Below are 18,130 nucleotides of genomic sequence, written 5' to 3' on the forward strand. Positions count from 1 at the left end.
CAGATAACTAGATCTCCTGATGATTTTGTTAGCCTCAACATAAAACCGTTGATGTCGTTCTTAAAATCCAAAACACAAATATGGGCTAAACTACCACTGGGTGTGATGGGCCGAGTGAACCTAATCAAAATTGTTCTTCTCCCCAATTTTTTGTACGTTCTGTGGCATGCTCCTGTATACCTTCCTCTCAGAATTTTTAAGGCCATCGAAGCGGTCCTCAATTCATTTGTGTGGGACACTTCCCATCACAAACTGTCCTGGCAGGCGTTTAAAAATCCCACTGAGTTAGGTGGCGCAGCATTACCCGACTTTAACCTATACTACCTGGCGGCGCAACTTTCCCACTTTTTACCTGGACAAGCACGATAGAGACCGTTATCTAACGCTGATATGTTCCCCTCACATTCCCGGGCTTACTCACCCTTTTCAGGTCCTCTTTAGAGACATGGGGGGTGTTTGGGCATTGGGAAGTCGCAAAGGCCTGCTTTACCATCACTGTAGAATCTGGGATGTGGTGGGGCGCAAATTGAAAACATCACCTACTCGCTCTCATACCCCCCTATGGGATAACCAAGGCCTGAACGAGTTGCTCACCATCCCGGATCGGGTCCTCTGGCTTGATCGGGGGGTGAGGTATTAGTCTGACGTTTACCATGGCATTGTTTTAAAGTCATTTCAACAGCTTAAGGACGAATTCAGCCTCCCCAATTCCATGCATTTCCCCTACCTCCAGCTCCGCCATGCCCTCCATGCTCAATTTGGGGATACACCCCCCAGTGGTGGACAAATCGATGTTCATCGAACCATAGCAGGGCAGGATTCACGATATTCTATAACTCTATCCTTCGTCCCCCCTACTGCTATTTTGGCCTATAAACTCAAGGATCGTTGGTCCGGGGATGTGGGGGAGCTGGAGGATGACGAATGGGAGGATGCTTTGGATGCTACCAAAAAGGTCTCACCCAAACTGTCGGACCGTCTCGCACATTTATATATTTTGCACAGATCATATCTGGCCCCCATCCGTTTGGCCAAATATAAACCTGATCACAACCCTTTATGCCCTAGATGCGACAGTCCCTCCAGCACCTTCTTTCACCTTCTCTGGTCATGCCCTGTTAATACAAGCTTACCGGTCACACATAGTGAAATTTATTCATGATGAAATGGGGTCTCCCCTGACACCATGCTCTAAACAATGTTTACTGGGGGTGTTCCCGGATCCAGACTCGGACAAATACCATAAAATATTTTTCCAGGAGTCGCTTTTCACAGCAAGATTACTTATGGCGCGGAAATGGCTTCAGGCCGTGCCGCCATCTCTATTGGAGTGGGTCGCCGCAATTAATTCTGTATTACCATATAAGAAGGAAATCTATGCCCACAGGGGCTGCCCGGCCAAGTATGGCAAGGTCTGGGATGCTTGGTTGGGGAATGCTGCCAGGTGTAGTGCCCTGCCTGACTGAGCTTGTTGACCCTCTCCTCAGGTTTGATTGTATATTCTGTGTATGTGACTGGTTGGCTCGTTGAGTGCCCCCACAGGGGGGGCCTGGTCCTCTGGTCTCCCATGTTCCTATATCTATCCGTTTGGTCAAGGCATTGTATTGTTATCTGCACTGCACCAACAATATTCACTGTATGCATTGGTTCCTGTATTATACCTGCTTCACTCGTATAAGATATACTGTTGTATGACCTGTATGTCATTTTTTTTCTCTCAAATAATAAAACCACGTTATTTGTAAGAAAAATAATAAACCTATCCTACTTGCCTCTACTGTGCAGTTCGTTTTGCACAGAGTGGCCGAACCGGTCTCGCAGCGGCTGTCTCGGCTCCTCCCCGCATAAGCTAACCCCCTTCTGGGAAGCGTTCTGCCAAGGGGGTTAGCTTGCGGGCGCACTCCTGTGTGATACAGTAGCCGCCAAGTGTATCACTCGCACCCAGCGAGGTGCGAGTGATACACTTGGTGAAAGAAAACGGAAGCTTTACAGTCACTTTAAATCTCCAACTGCCTTAAATGATAATCCTTCTATAGTGGATACAGGTTATATAGCTGTGTTTTTTTAAGCAGAGATTCTTATAATTTATGGAGAATTCGCTAAGCTTTAACATGGGAATAATGAGATTTTTCTCATGTGACTGACATTTTAAAATTTTATAGAACTGAAAATAGTATAACATTTTTAAGGTGTTACTAAACCCAGGACCCTGCATTCACTATTTCTGGTCTCCCACAGTACACAGAACATGAAATTTAACTATTTTTGTAAATATAAACTGCTAAATACCTTTTCTCATCAGCAGTTAGAGCAGTCTTGTGACTTCTATCAGTGTCTGGTTAAAGCTTGTAGGAGGAGTTTTTATTCTCTCCTGATTTGTGCTATGAGGCTGCAGGACCCCTAAGCCTTCGTCTGGGCAGTGCTGATCACATGCACTCTCCAAGAATAAAAAAAAACTCTAGTAATACATGCCAAACTGAGCATGTGCAGAGTGCCCCACAAGGTTCTGTGCAATCAGCAGCTAGACTGGAGAAAGTTTAAGAAGGGGAGTGTCAGAGTCCTGGATCAAACAGCCTTTTGTACACAAGACGCTCTACCTCTCTGCCCTTTGTCTCGGCTATTGATTGGATAGACTGATTGCAGCGCAGCAATTGGCTCCCACTGCTGTCAATCAGATCCAATGACGCGGGGGCCAGTGCCGAGTCTGGCATTCTGTGTCCATGGACGCAAATGGCCTGCATGGGGGCCCCCAAGGAGAGCACTTCTCCTAGGACCTAGGTGGTTTCCCGAAGTGGGGAGGAGCCAAGAGTGCCGTTGATTGACCCCAGAAGACTAGGATCGGGGGCCACTCGGTGCAAAACGAACTTGCACAGTGGAGGCAAGTATGATATGTTTTGTTGTTTTTTTAAAAACAAAAAGGTATAGTAACTTTTTAAGCATCCTTAAAAGACTTGATGTGTAAGAATTGGTAATATTTTGTATAAGTGCTCCTGCACTGCCCTCTGGTGTCTGACACTAAATACGGTTGGCTAACACTAAGGGCTGCTTTTCACCACAAAAACGCCAGATCCTTTCTGGATGCGTTTCTGCATGTGCGTTTTTGACACGTTTACAGATGCATTCCAGATGCTTTTTTTTACTGGTGTCCAGTGCTTTTTTGATGCAATATGTTTTACCATGTTCCAGTGCAGGCAAAATGCAGCATGTTCTACTTTTTTTTTTTTTTCTGGAACCGGACTGCCCTGAAACTTGCCACACTGGTGTGAACTATGCCATTGGAAAGCATATAACCTACTTTCCATGTGTTTTTAATCTTTAAAAAAATGCACTGGACTACATGTGGTGTGAACTGGCCCTAAATGTGTGTCTCCTATAAATGTATACCGTGGACCATTAACATTGCAGAATGTCAGATTCCATGTTGCATATTCACTTTTCTAATTGTTATAGTCATTTTAAAACTGATGGTGTCTTGGCAGTACTATAATCACTGTATGTATGCAGGAAGCAAAGGCAATGTAAACAAAGTCATTTAAAGAAGCAGCTTGACTATTAATGTGATATTGGCTTTTGCAGGCTGCTAATCCTTTCTTCAAACTGCTGACCATGATCATGGAGTTTTCTGGTGGGCCCCCAGGAATGCCTCCTTTTGCCTCCTACATTTTGCAAAGGATATGGGAGGTAAATACGTTTATGCTATGAATCCTTTCCATTCTTGGGATATATAGTTGAAGCAGCTGCCCTCTTACTTGTTACTTTACCATTCTTTCAGGTAATTGAGTACAACCCGTCTCAGTGTTTAGACTGGCTGGCAGTGCAAACTCCTCGAAACAAGCTGGCACACAGCTGGGTACTGCAGAATATGGAAAACTGGGTGGAGCGTTTTCTGTTGGCACACAATTACCCCAGAGTGAGAACATGTAAGTGCACAAATTCCCAATCCAGTGTCTTTAATGTAACATTTTTAAAATCTCAATTGAACTTTAATTTTAAATCCGCTAAAAACAAAAGGTGTGTCTTAACAACCTGCCGACTACTCACAGTAAATATACTGCAAGCAGGCTGCAGGTACAGGCACAATTTCATACTTGTACGTCGGCCCTTTCTTCCTGGTATGGCGGCACGCATGTTCGTGCCCCCTGCTGACTCGTGCTGTGATTGGACACAGCATGTGTTTGGCAGCAGATTTCAGCCTATGATTTTGGCTTAAATCTGTGAATCTACAATTACACACAAAGTTCTATGTGTACAAAAACACAGAAACACAAAACTCTGTGTGGCTAGAAACAGCGATCTGACTGTTTCTTGTCCCTGAAAAGCAGGGAGAAAAACAGCCAGATCGGAAAGTAAAAGCAGCCCACATTATTGGGCACACAGTTAAAGCGGATGTGCCACGGGAAAAATATATTAAAAGCCAGCAGCTACAAATACTGCAGCTGCTGACTTTTAATATAAGGACACTTACCTGTCCTGGAGTCCAGCGGTGATCGCAGCAGATGACGAGCCGATCGCTCGTCACCCTGCTGCTCCCCCCTCCATCCTCGGTGAGGGAACCAGGAAGTGAAGCGCTCCGGCTTCACTGCCCGGTTCCCTACGGCGCATGCGCGAGTCGCGCTGCGCCCGCCGATTGGCTCCCGCTGTGTGCTGGGAGCCGAGTGTTCCCAGCATACAACGGGGGGACGGACGGGAAGGAAGGGAAAAACCCGTCCTTTGCCCGTATCGTAGGGCCGGAAGTGGGTGCAGATACCTGTCTGTAGACAGGTATCTGCACCCCCCTCCCCCCTGAAAGGTGTCAAATGTGACACCGGAGGGGGGGAGGGTTCCGATCAGCGGGACTCCACTTTAGAGTGGAGATCCGCTTTAACTCCTCGCTTGCCCCCTAGATCATAACCTCTTCCCAGCCAGTGTCATTAGTACAGTGTCAGTGTTCAGTATAATCACTGTATTAGTGTCATTAATGACATAAGTGTCAGTTATTGACCTTCCTACATAGCCAGTCCTTATCACAGTCCCACTAAAAGTCGCTGATCATTGCCATTACAAGTATAGCGTCTCCTAGATGTGTAAATTCCAGTGTGTATGTATATATATGTGTGTGTGTGTGTGTGTATATATATATATATATATATATATATATATATATATATATATATATATATATATATATATATATATATATATATATATATATATATATATACACACACCGTTTCTGGACACTAACTTTTGCACAAACTAATTACTATATACTTCTTGGAAAAAACATTTTTTACCAAAGACATTTAGCAGAATACATTTAGGCCTCCATTTATGCAGAATTTTTATTTATTTTTTATATATATATATTGAATACGTTTTTATAACAAAGGCTAAAAAAAATAGTGCAACGTAATATCTCACAATGATCAATATATAAAGTGCAAACAAACGTTAGAGAAATTGTGCATATTGCAGTTATATGGACCTGCATTTGAAGTTTAAGTAATTACAAAAAATACTTCAAATAAATATGACAATCAATAAACCAGTTCTAAAAGTTCATGTATATATGTTGCAAAAGTGCTTGATGTTCTGTATGCTCTCAAATGTGCTCCTTTAACCACTTAAGCCCCGGACCATTTTGTTGCTAAATGACCGGGCCACTTTTTGCGATTCAGCACTGTGTCGCTTTAACTGACAATTTGCGCGGTCGTGCGACATGGCTTTCAAACCTTTTTTTTCCCCCACAATAGAGCTTTCTTTTGGTGGTATTTGATCACCTTTGCGGTTTTTATTTTTTGGGCTATAAACAAAAATAGAGCGACAATTTTGAAAAAAAAAATTCAATATTCTTTACTTTTTGCTATAATATTTAAAAAAAATATATATAAAACATTTTTTTTCCTCAGTTTAGGCTGAAATGTATTTTTCTACATATTTTTGATTAAAAAAATCACAATAAGCGTTTGGTTTTGTGCAAAAGTTATAGCGTCTACAAAATAGGGGATAGTTTTATGGCATTTTTATAAAAATAAATGTTACTAGCAATGGCGGCGGTCAGTGATTTTTATCGTGACTGGGACATTATGGCAGTCTTTCTGCCCAGGATTGCCATTGTGTCGACGTATATATGCGTGCGGGGGTCAGGAAGCGGTTAAAGAAGTTGGCCGCTTACTAAACAATGTGGATCCCAAATTACAGGGATCATAAAGGCATAATGTCCATCCACCGATTAGTAATTCTCATATCAAAACCACATCTTGGTAATATGCTCCATAATAGGTTGTATCGGATCATACATGGTCTGCTCTCATACCGTCCTTAAATCTCTCACCAATGGGATCATATGTGGGAAGCAAGAAGGGAGACACTTGTAGTGTAATACAGCAGGGTATGCTTTTATTAAAAAGGTTAATTCCACTTACACTTCAGCAGTGAATATTAGGCTTCAAATGCAAAAAAAAAGCTGGCTGTGGTATTTCCCAATCCGCCGGTACGCAGTGACATCACACACACACACTCTCTGCCTGACGCGTTTTGGCCAAAACTGTCATCTTCTGGGATTGGAGGGTTTGAAGCTTGATATTCACTACTTAAATGTAAGTGGAATTCGTCTTTTTAATAAAAATATACCCTACTGTATTACACTACAAGTCTCTCCCTGTTTACTTCCCACATATGATCCCTTTGGTGAAAGATTTGAGGAGGGTATGAGAGCAGACCATGTATGATCCGATACAATCCATCATGGAGCATATTACTAAGATGTGGTTTTGATATGAGAATTAACAATCGGTGGATGGATATTATGGGGCAGATTCACGTACCTCGGCGCATATCTCCGCCGGGCGCAGCGTATCGAAGATACACCACGCGGCCGTAACTTCTTCTTTTTTTTCGAATCCTCAAAGAATTCGCGCCGTAAGTTACGTCGGCGTAGTGTATCTTTGGCGGCGTAAGGGCGCGGAATTCAAATGGATGTGATGGGGGCGTGTTTTATTTTAATACGTTGTGACCCGACGTAAACAACGTTTTTTTTTAACGGCGCATGCGCCGTCTGTGGGGGTATCCCAGTGCGCATGCTCGAAATTAAACTGGAACAAGCCAATGCTTACGACGGTAACGTCATTCTACGCAAATCCCTATTCGCTTACGACTTACGCAAACGATGTAAAAATTCAAAAGGCGACGCGGGAACGAGGGCCATACTTAACATTGAGTACGCCTCATAATAGCAGGGGTAACTATACGCCGGAAAAAGCCGAACGCAAACGACGTAAAAAAAATGCGCCGGACGTACGTTCGTGGATCACCGTAACAAGCTAATTTGCATACTAGACGCGGAATTCGACGGAAACGCCACCTAGCGTACGCCGAAAAAATGCACCTAAGATCCGACGGCGTACTGAGAAGTACGCCTGTCTGATCGATCCGAGATGCAGTCGTATCTTGTTTTGTAGATGCAAAACAAAGATACGACGCGCAAAATTTGAAATTACGCGGCGTATCAAGAGATACGCCGGCGTAATTCTTTTGTGGATCTGCCCCTATGCCTTTTATGAACCCTGTATTTTGGGATCCACATTGTTTGGTAAGCAGCCAACTTTAAGGCCGCATTCACACCTGAGCATAGCGTTTTCGGTCGTTTTTCCCGGCGTTTTGTTGCGTGTATTCGTGCGTTTGCATACAGCGTTGTCCGACATTTTTGAACTTCGTCGTTTTTTATTTTAGCCAATAGGAAAAATGATCATCTCTTTCATCACTTGTTGCTATGTTTGTAGATTTTTTTTTTTATCTTCTTCCTGGGTGAATGTTCTATTTCACAGAACAGATTAAAGCGTCAAAACGCCCGTAGAAACGCTCGTTGTCGCGCTAGACGCTTGAATCGACCGTTTCCCTTAGTTTCTATGGGAATACAAACGTTCAAAAACACCCAAATCCACCCGATTCGCACGACAAAAAAGGGTCCAGAACTTGTTTGAACTTCAGGCATTCAGCTTCAGGCGTTTTGGAGTGGAGATGTGAAGCATCTCCATAGAGAATAATGTATTTTTTCCCCTCTAGCGTTTTATAGCTTCAGGTGTGAATGCAGCCTTAAGGAGCACCTTTTGCGCACGTCGGTACTTTTGAGAGCATAATGCATATCGTGCACTTTTTCCTCATATACACATGGACTTTTATTAGAATTGATTTATTGATGCTATATTTATTTTGGCCGTATTGTTTGTAATCCCTGATAAAACTTCATGTGCTGGTCCATAATTCACTGCACTTTCTTTACCGTTTGTTTGCACTTTATGTATTAATCCATAGTAAAAGATTTATTTCTTAAAGAACCAGCGCAGTATTTTTATTTGTTATTGGCCCTGTTTCGGGAAAATATAGACCTTTTAAAGTTGTGTTGTCCTGAGCGTCAGAGTTTCTTTTACATTAGGTTTTGTGATATTGTGTTTTTCTTATTTCTATAAATTAAAATAAAAAATACAATACCACCAAAATAAAGTCCTATTTGTGTGATTTTTTTTTTTGAAAGTAGCGCGGTGCAGAATAGCAAAAAAAAAAATGCCCTGGTCATGAAGGGGTTAAAACCTTTCCAGCGGTCAAGTGGTTAGTCTTTAAAGTTTAAGACTTAAAGCGCCCACAGTGAAGAAAAGCCTGACCACTCCCAGCATACTGTAGAGAAGGACCCTTGTGGAAGGAAGGTCTCTCTGCAGGCATCCAGCATGCTCCCTGCTGATTCAGACTTGGTGCTTCAATCAGAAAAGCTCATGCTCCCTACTGATTGGAGAGCTCTGCTTCTGACTCGGCAGAGGTTATTTTGGGCAACTACAAAGCCGCTGCTTCCACACACAGATCAAGGGGTCGCTGCAGCCGACGAATGACTTTCTGCTCAGTCTGTGGCTGCTTTCTAAAGAAACGTAGGTGTAAGACTTTGCACACATTTCTTTTAATGCATCTGAAATCTATTTAGTTGATATCAACTGAAAGTTCACTTGGGTTTTAAGAAAATCACAGAATGGCGTTTGAACAGGAATGTGATGCGATTCCTATCTGAATTGCTTCCCGCACTGCTCCTGTGTGGAACCCAGCCTTGTCATAGTGACTTCAGCCTGGGTTCACACAGAAGCAGTGTGGGAAACCGCATGCAATTCAGACAGCATTCGCATCACATTCCTGATCACGGTGCATGCAATTCTTTTTGCAGTACGTTTTTGAGCCCCTTCATTTTGTGTTGCTTTAAATCGCACTGCAAAGGTATCGGTACTTGACAAGTGCTTGACCGAAAGTATTAATGCTCGTACTTGCTGTTACTGATCCGATTATCAGTACAGCCCTAGTTATTATAATAGAAGTCCTTGGTATTACTTATCCTTTCCTGTGCCTTAACGTTGTGCTGTCAGTAGGGGTGTATTTATGAGCAATCTAAAACTCATCTATGAGATAACTAACACTTGTTTTATTGTTACAGCTGCAGCCTACCTGTTGGTATCACTAATTCCAAGCAACTCCTTTCGTCAGATGTTTAGATCCACGCGTTCTCTTCACATTCCCACACGAGACCTGCCCCTCAGCCCAGAAACCACAGTGGTACTACACCAGGTGTACAATGTCCTCTTGGGCCTTCTTTCTAGAGCAAAACTCTATGTTGATGCTGCTGTTCATGGTACCACCAAGCTGGTGCCCTATTTTAGCTTCATGACTTATTGTTTGATTTCCAAAACTGAAAAACTTATGTTCTCCACATATTTCATGGACCTGTGGAACCTCTTCCAGCCAAAGCTGTCTGAGCCAGCCATAGCCACAAACCACAACAAGCAAGCGCTGCTTTCCTTTTGGTACAATGTCTGTGTTGACTGTCCGGAGAATGTGCGCCTTATTGTTCAGAATCCCGTGGTGACCAAGAATATTGCCTTTAACTATATCTTGGCGGATCATGATGACCAAGATGTGGTGCTTTTCAATCGTGGCATGCTGCCAGCTTATTACGGCATTCTTCGGATGTGCTGTGAACAGTCTCCTGCCTTCACCCGTCAACTTGCCTCACATCAGAACATTCAGTGGGCCTTTAAAAATCTTACGCCGCATGCCAGTCAGTACCCTGCGGTAAGAGAGAAAAGCTTGATGTTTGATTATTGTGAAAGGAACAGTGTTTAGAACATAAGGGAGCTTTTCATGCAAAAATATAATTGACCTTAATTGAAAACCACTTAGAAAGGACCTCAGAGCACAATCAACCTTTTAAAAGAATTTGTTTTTGGGGTAAATGTGTGTTTAAAGTGGCATTATTTTCTTTAAAATCTGTAGCCGTCCTTACCCCTCAGTTAACCAATTTCTCTGCAGCTGTTGTTTTAAAATAAATCTCGGTCTTAAAGCGGAGTTCCACCCAAATAGTGGAACTTCCACTTATTTGTTTCCTCCCCCCTCCGGTCATCACATGCCTGGCGAAGGGGCCCTTCGTGGCTCCGAAACGCTGCACTCTTTGTGTTGTGATCATGCAATAAATCATCCGCTTGGACGCTATTTTCGTCGTTCCATGGTGTGCTGGCAAATATCTTAACTGTAACTTGTACCAGTATCCAGCTGGTTGTTGCTACAGCGCCCGAATCTAAGAGCTTATCAGGGAAAGTGTGCGATGGGAATATGAAGTACTCCCCCCCTCCAGTGTCACCTCTGGCACCTTTGGGGGGGGGGGGGGGATACCTCCAGGACAAGACTGGTTGTAGTGAAGTCAATCTATTGTTCCACTTCAGAACAACCAGCCTTCTGCGTTTTTTTTTTTAATGCAGTTACTGCCGCCAACAGTAATCATTGTATTCTGACAATGGCAAAACATCCCACTGTCAGAATATAATGGCACAGCAGGAAGGGTTTCCCCATTAACACTGACTGGGTTAATGGGGGAATCGGGCGATTCTCTTTCCTGCATACCGTGGTTGCAGGAAAGAAAATGGCTTAATGTAAATTCAGCCTAACCATTTCTATGGTGGCCAAGTGTCTGCCCCTACACTTTTCTCATGTCAGAGGCACTTTAGTGAGAAGCTCCAATCATTTTTGTATTTATGAAACGTCAGCAGCTACAAAAACGGAAGCTGATGATTTAGACCCTCGTCTGTCCCAGGATCCACTGATGTGCTCACCAGAGCTGTCCCTTCCCTCTGTCTTCTGTCCCTGGCACCTCAACTCTGTGGGCACCTGGCTGTGACAGCTTGCGGCTTTACAGCTGGGTGCCCACTGCGCATGTGTGAGCCGCACTGCGCATGGTCCTGCAGAGAGGGAGGGGGAAAGGTGAAACTTCCGCTTGGATCTTCTAGGCCAGTGGTTCTCAACTCCTGTCCTCAGGACCCACTAACAGGCCAGGTTATAAGTATTACCTTGGGAATATGCAGACTAGAATACTGCAATCACTTTGCAGCAAATGATATTACCTGTGATGTATTTCAGTTATCTTGCAAAACTGGCCTGTTGAGATCTCAGTGGAAGTTCTCCCCCCCCCCCCATCTGGGAGAGGCTTCACAGGTCCCAAAAGACTGCAGGACAATGCACAGTGAAGTTGCACCAGGTACCATTCCCCCCGCCCCCCCAAAAAAGGGGGGGCTTAAAATGCAACTACCCCTTTTGGTGGACCTCCACTTTAAGGAAAGCTGACCTTTTCTAACGTAGTTCATGCCCGTTTCAAGTTCGTGAATTAAAAAACATGGAGTCCAAATACAGCCAGAAAGCAAGAATTTTTAGAAGGCTTTACAATGTCAGCTTCTTTCATGACTGGGTCATATTAAGCACTTGTTTTCTATTATCAACAATGGATCCTTTTGTGTTTTTAAGGTGTGTGTGTGTTTTTTTTTTAAGCTGATTGAAAAGCTGGACTATGAAAATGTTCCACGCAGAGACAAAAAGGGTCTTTCCCTGCAATAGGCTTTTCTACTCGTGTAGTGGATGCTCTATAAAGAAAACAAACTTTAATGCTTTTAAGGCCTTTTATTTTGATGCACCTGAAATCTCTTTGACTGATTTAGATTGAACTTTAATTTAAGGCTCCATGCACACTAGCATTTTTATAAGCTCCTAGAAGCTAATATGAAGTTCTAGGAGCCGGGAAAAAAAAAAAAAAAAAGATAATGTTATATATGTCTCCATGCACACTATTTTATGCTAGAAGCCTTTTTCAAGCTTCAGTGTTTATGAGCGGAAAAGTTGCTTTTGTGGAGGTTTTGGGAGCGTCTTCCCAGCAGAAAAAAAACACTAAATGCTCGAGCAGTTTTTTATTCTGTATGTACTGTAAAAATTTCTAACGCTCCTCAAAGCTACTAAAACGCTACTACAAGCCGACACAAAATTGCTATTGTACGCATTTTTTATCTAGCGTTTTTAATTTTTTTATTTTTTTACAAGCATTTTTTTGAGCTTATAAAAAACGCTAGTGTGCATGGAGCCTACAAGTAAATTTCTGCAATTCTAGACAAAATGTAAAGGAAAGTTTGCAATTGAATATTGTGTTTTGCTTGTGCAGGCTGTAGAAGAGCTGTTTAATCTCATGCAGCTCTTTGTAGCTCAGAGACCAGACATGAGAGAGGAGGAGCTGGAAGATATCAAACAGTTTAAGAAAACTACGATAAGCTGTTACTTGCGTTGTTTAGATGGCCGCTCCTGCTGGACAACTTTAATAAGGTAAGAGGCCGTGAACAATATTATTAGCGTTATTGGAGGCACAATAACATTGTTGATATCTAGGGCCGAAACAACTAATCGATTAATCGATTACAATTTTCATAATCGATTAATCGGCCAGTAACATAATGGGGTTAAAAAAACTAAAATTAGGCCTTTATAGTACAAAAAAGCAAATCGCTACTGTAAATATTACTTTCACTGTCCCACAGTAAAAAAATGAACCCCTTACAGTAGCGATTATTTGCTCTTTTTGTACTTATTTTTGTTTTTTATCCCCGTTATGTTACTAAACATCTCAGGCCTGGGTTCACACACTACAGTTCATTTACATGTTTTCCTATGGGATTTTTTAACACAAAACGGTGCTATTTTGTTTTTTTGGTTCAATTTACTTCAATGGAGAAGACGCAGAAAAGCATGTAATGTGTTTGTTTTTGCGGCAATTTGTGTTTTGTAATCTGCCCAACAACAAATTGGCCCAAAAAAATGATTTTTTTTTTTTAAGGCTATTATCCGATTAATCGAAACAATAATCGGCCAACTAATCGATTATGAAAATAATCGTTAGTTGCAGCCCTATTGATATCCTAATTTTTTTCCAGATGCAATGTGAGTGGCTCTTGCCGTGGTTTTTCATGTGACCGGTTTTTGTATTTTTGGTGTTGATTGTTGTTTAACGTGAACCTGTGCTTTGGCAATCAATATAGGGTAAACCAACATGTTCACTTTAAAGCATATTAATAGCTCCCCAATCATTCCGAAAATCCTTGCAAATACTTGCCTTATATCCTTCAGCTCATGTTGTGTCCGTATCCATCATATGTGTGGGCATGTGAAGCCCAGTTCCTTTTTCTTCCTGGTTTGACAATTGTGCGGTTGTACGACGCTGTACCCAAACAAAATTGATGTCCTTTTTTCTCACAAATAGAGCTTTCTTTTGGTGGTATTTGATCACTCTGCAGTTTTTATTTTTTGCGCTTTAAACAAAGAAAACTTTCTGCTATAATGCATATCCCCAAAAAAATATATAGAAAAATTTATTTATTCTTTAGTTTAGACTGATATATATTCTTCTACATATTTTTGGTAAAAAAAAATCACAATAGGCATATATTGATTTAGTTTGCGCAAAAGTTATCAAGTCTGCAAACTTTGGCATTTAGGGACTTTTTTTTCTTGGTTTTTACTGGTAATGGCGGGATTGCGGCTTACAAATCTGACCCCAAATTACACTTTTTTGGGGACCAGGGACATTATTACATTGATCAGTGCTATAAAAATGCACTGATCAATGTAAAAATGACACTGGCAGGGAAGGGGTTAACACTAACGGGCAATCAAGGGGTTAAGTGTGTTTCCGCAACGTGTTGTAACTGTAGAGGGGATGGGCTTACTGAAACATGAAAGACCACTGTGCCCGTACACTGGGAGCGGGTAGATCCCTGGCAAGACGGAAAGGAAAAATGCTTTGTTTAGAGTCCACAGGACCCGCGGGCACGCTCCCACGATGTGTGCCCGCTATCCTGGTTTTACGGACTGACGTACAGGTACGTCAGTTTGCGCAGGAGAGCCAATAAAGCTTCATGTAAGAGAGGGGATTACACGGTTTCACTGTTAATTTTATCAGCTATAGCGGCGGGAGGGAGGAGATGGGTAACACAGACTCCCGAGCTGACAGGCAGGGAGGGAGGGGGAGAGAGAGGAGAAGCAGCGGGATGGCGGAGGCAAGTAACCGGAGCACATAATCGGGATCAGCAGCCATGAGGGACAAATGACGCAGCACATACTTGTAAAGGATCAGGATCTTTTTTTTTCTTTTTTTGTTGCAACCACTTTTAGAGTTTATTTTCTTGGAATGAACTTTGAACTGTAACAATGTAAATCTTATTAATGTGAGAAATATATGGGTAAATGAGGTCTGGAAGAAACCCATTTGTGAAGCCTAGTACACACAATTAGAAAATCGCACAAAAAATTCTGCTTTTGAATCGATCCTATGATAATCTGATCGTTCGTATATAGCTTTCGAGAGCAGATCACGAAATAATTGGGTGAAAAACACGAAAAATGTTCTCGTTCGATTCCCGATCATTAGATTTTTGTTTATTCAGTACAGTTTTTTTCCTAAAAATATAATACATCACTTCTGAAGTTGTATCCTGTCATACGAGGATTTTCGTAAATTAAGTAACCACATATTCAATGTGAGACTAGCATGCAAAAACCCCCCAAAAAAACGAACTATTGTTGTCCGACAATTTCATTGTGTGTATGACCCTCATGTGACCTGGCATGGCTTTACCTGTCTTGCAGTGCCTTTAGAATATTGTTGGAGTCCGATGAAGACAGACTTCTTGTTGTATTCAACAGAGGATTGATTTTAATGACTGAGGTGAGTAATCATTTGTTTACCTAGGAATGCAGATGCAATGTTTTTGGTGGTTATTTATTATATTTTATGAATTTTGTATGTTATAAATGTTAACGTTTGTCTTCTGTACATTTAGAACCCATTTCCTCTACAGCATACACGATGGGTTGCAATACTGTGCTTAAAACAGCCATTCAGTGCAATTGTGCTACACTGCACAGTATTGCACATAAATATAGGGCTGCATGGCACAGGACAAAGTGCAACACGCACACATTTTGACAGTGCATCGCTGACAACGATTGGCACTGCAGCGCACCTATAACGCGTGGTGCCGCAACTCAGTGGTGGGAATGGGCTCTTGGTGAGCCAATTGGGAGACAGAGAGGGTGGGGGCAAGCTGCGGCTCCATCTGTAAATGGACACAGAGCTGTGGGTTGGAAGTTCGCCTGCTTGGGTGCCCCCACAGCAAGCTGCTTGCTGTGGGGGCACCTGGCATGAGAGTGGAGCCAGGGGGGCCAACGGGGGACCCAAGAAGAAGAGGATGCGGGCTGCTCTGTGCAAAACCACTGCACAGAGCAGGTAAGTATAACATATTTGATATTTCAAGCCAGCCATCCAACAATTTTAATGACATTTGTTTATAGATATGTGCATGGAAGCCATTTTGCTTAGAGCAGAGCTTGAGGCTCCTTCAGAAAAAAGTAAAAGTCAGCAGCTACAAATACTGTAGCTACTGACTTTTAAAGGGGTTGTAAGGCGTTTTTTCACCTTAATGTATCCTGAACACTAAGGTGAAAAAATACCTTGCGCTGTCCGGCCCCCCAGCCCCCCCCCCCCCCCCCCCCCCCCCGTTTTACTTACCTGAGCCACAAATTTCAGTGGACGTGATACCACGTCCCTCTCTTCACTGCTTCTCGGTTCTTCATTGGATAGATTGATAGCAGCGCAGCCATTGGCTCCCGCTGCTGTCGATCAAATCCAATGAGGTAACCCCCTCGGGACAGAGAGCTTCCCAGAGGGGGTTATCTATTGTGGGGAGGAGCTGCGAGAGCCGATGTGGGACCCCAGAAGAGGACGTACGGGGCCACTCTGTGCAAAACGAACTGCACAGTGGAGGCAAGTATGACATGTTTGTTATTTAAAAAAAAAAAAAAAAACCTTTAGTGTCCCTTTAATATTAAAGCACTTACCAGTCTGTGAATCCTGTGGTGTCTTCACCTGAGCCGATTTTTCAATTGGCTCTTGGGTGCTGCCACCACCATCTCAGGCTAAAGGAATTCTGTAGTGTAGCCTTGCCGGTTCCCTACTGCGCATGCGCGAAGTGTGCTGCGCTTTGTGAATGGCCCGGCCAGAGGAGGAGGGGGGCGCAAACTTCTGGCTGAGTTTGACACAGAGAGATCAGCCGGAAGTGGGAATGAGTACCTGTCAAAACCAGGTACTCGCTCCCCATTCCCTCCCTTGAAAGGTGCCAAATGTGGCAGAGGAGGAGGCAAACAAGCCGAGCATCCCCCTTTTGGATGGAGCTGCTTTAATTTAATTTAATCATGGCACCATTTTTTTTTCTTTTTAAATGTAAAGAATGGACCGTATGGATTTTACTAAGCATTTCTAATGTGTAGTGGGGTGGAGCTTGGATAGAGTAGGGAGGAATTGAACTCTTACAAAGTTTTTATTGTGGTCTCTGCTAGGTAGACTTACCCTTTGTACCAACTAGCAGGAGGAAAGTTCATAGCTAATCTTGGAATTCATTTACAAAAAGAGTAGTTGATGCTGTGACTTCCAGCAGAAATAGCAAGTCAGCAGTAGGTTGGGTAAAACGTACTTGGCACAAATTGTATTGTAACTGTACTATCTTCCCTGATGTTGTAAAGTGCTGCGCAAACTGTTGGCGCTATATAAATCCTGTATAATAATAATATTAATTTATACTCGGGCAAATATAAAAAAAATGGGGCAGACTTGATTGGACCACTTGTTTTTTTTTGTTTTTGTTTTTTTTCCCTATCACTCTTCTATATGTCTATGTATTTGTCCTGGTGGTGCCACTGTCACTGAAACAAGAGGCGATGGGAAACTATAACCTTTTACATTTGTCACCAGAACCATACGTTGTTTTCTCTCTGTAAATGTTACCATTTGTAATGAAGTATTTGACCAGATCTATTTTGTATCCACAGTCTTTTAACACTTTGCATATGATGTACCATGAAGCTACAGCCTGCCATGTGACTGGAGACTTAGTGGAGCTTTTGTCCATATTCCTGTCTGTCCTCAAGTCCACACGTCCTTATCTACAGAGAAAAGGTGGGACAGGACTCTTCTGAACTTTATATACCATGTGTGGGAGGGTGGTGTTCCAAATAGAATATCTATAGTGTATAGCAGTGGTCCTCAGGGCCCACTAACAGGCCAGGTTTGCAAAATAATTGAAATACATCACAAGTGATATCATTTGCTGCTCAGTGATTGCAGTATTCTAGCCTGCATCTCCCCAAGGTAATACTTAAAACCTGGCCTGTTAGTGGGTCCTGAGGATGGGAATTGAGAACCACTGGTGTATGTGAAGCTGTATATATCATGGTGAGCACATCCAGTTTGTATTTCTTTCACAGATTCTGATTTCTTTTGTTTTCACAGATGTAAAGCAGGCCCTGATTCAGTGGCAGGAACGAATTGAATTTGCTCATAAACTCCTAACCTTGTTAAATTCCTACAGTCCTCCAGAACTGCGAAATGCCTGCATAGGTAAACCATCTCTTTATGCTGTTCAATTACAAAATGTAAACTACTGTATTTCTTGGCGTATAACACTCACCTTTTTACCCTGAAAATAGAGGGTAAACTGTGCCTGCATGTTATACGCAGGGGGCTATGGAAAGTTTTTTTCCTGAAACTTCCCTCTTAAAGTTAGGGTGCGTGTTATACGCCTGTGCGTGTTATATGCCGATAAATATGGTAATCACTAGGTCGGATCCAGAGGAAAGTGGCATTTAATCATAGATAACAAAGCTAAAGACTTCCTTAAAGGGGTTGTAAAGGTTTTTTTTTTTTTTTTTTTTTAAATGGGTTCCCTTAAGCTAGTGCATTGTTGGTTCACTAACCTTTTCC

The 18,130-nt window shown here is 42.5% G+C and overlaps 1 protein-coding gene across 1 annotated transcript in view; it reads left to right on the forward strand.

Moving 5' to 3' along the window:
• USP34 (ubiquitin specific peptidase 34) overlaps nt 1-18,130 on the forward strand; it is a 199,320-nt gene that overhangs the window by 164,119 nt on the left and 17,071 nt on the right. Inside the window, exons 62-68 of the mRNA XM_040347825.1 lie at nt 3,577-3,681; nt 3,773-3,920; nt 9,449-10,083; nt 12,488-12,645; nt 14,962-15,040; nt 17,200-17,326; nt 17,660-17,767. Coding sequence (XP_040203759.1) covers nt 3,577-3,681; nt 3,773-3,920; nt 9,449-10,083; nt 12,488-12,645; nt 14,962-15,040; nt 17,200-17,326; nt 17,660-17,767 — 1,360 coding nt within the window. The remainder of the gene's footprint in view (nt 1-3,576; nt 3,682-3,772; nt 3,921-9,448; nt 10,084-12,487; nt 12,646-14,961; nt 15,041-17,199; nt 17,327-17,659; nt 17,768-18,130) is intronic.

This window comes from Rana temporaria, chromosome 4 (genome assembly GCF_905171775.1).
Source record: "Rana temporaria chromosome 4, aRanTem1.1, whole genome shotgun sequence".
NCBI classification, from domain to species: domain Eukaryota; kingdom Metazoa; phylum Chordata; class Amphibia; order Anura; family Ranidae; genus Rana; species Rana temporaria.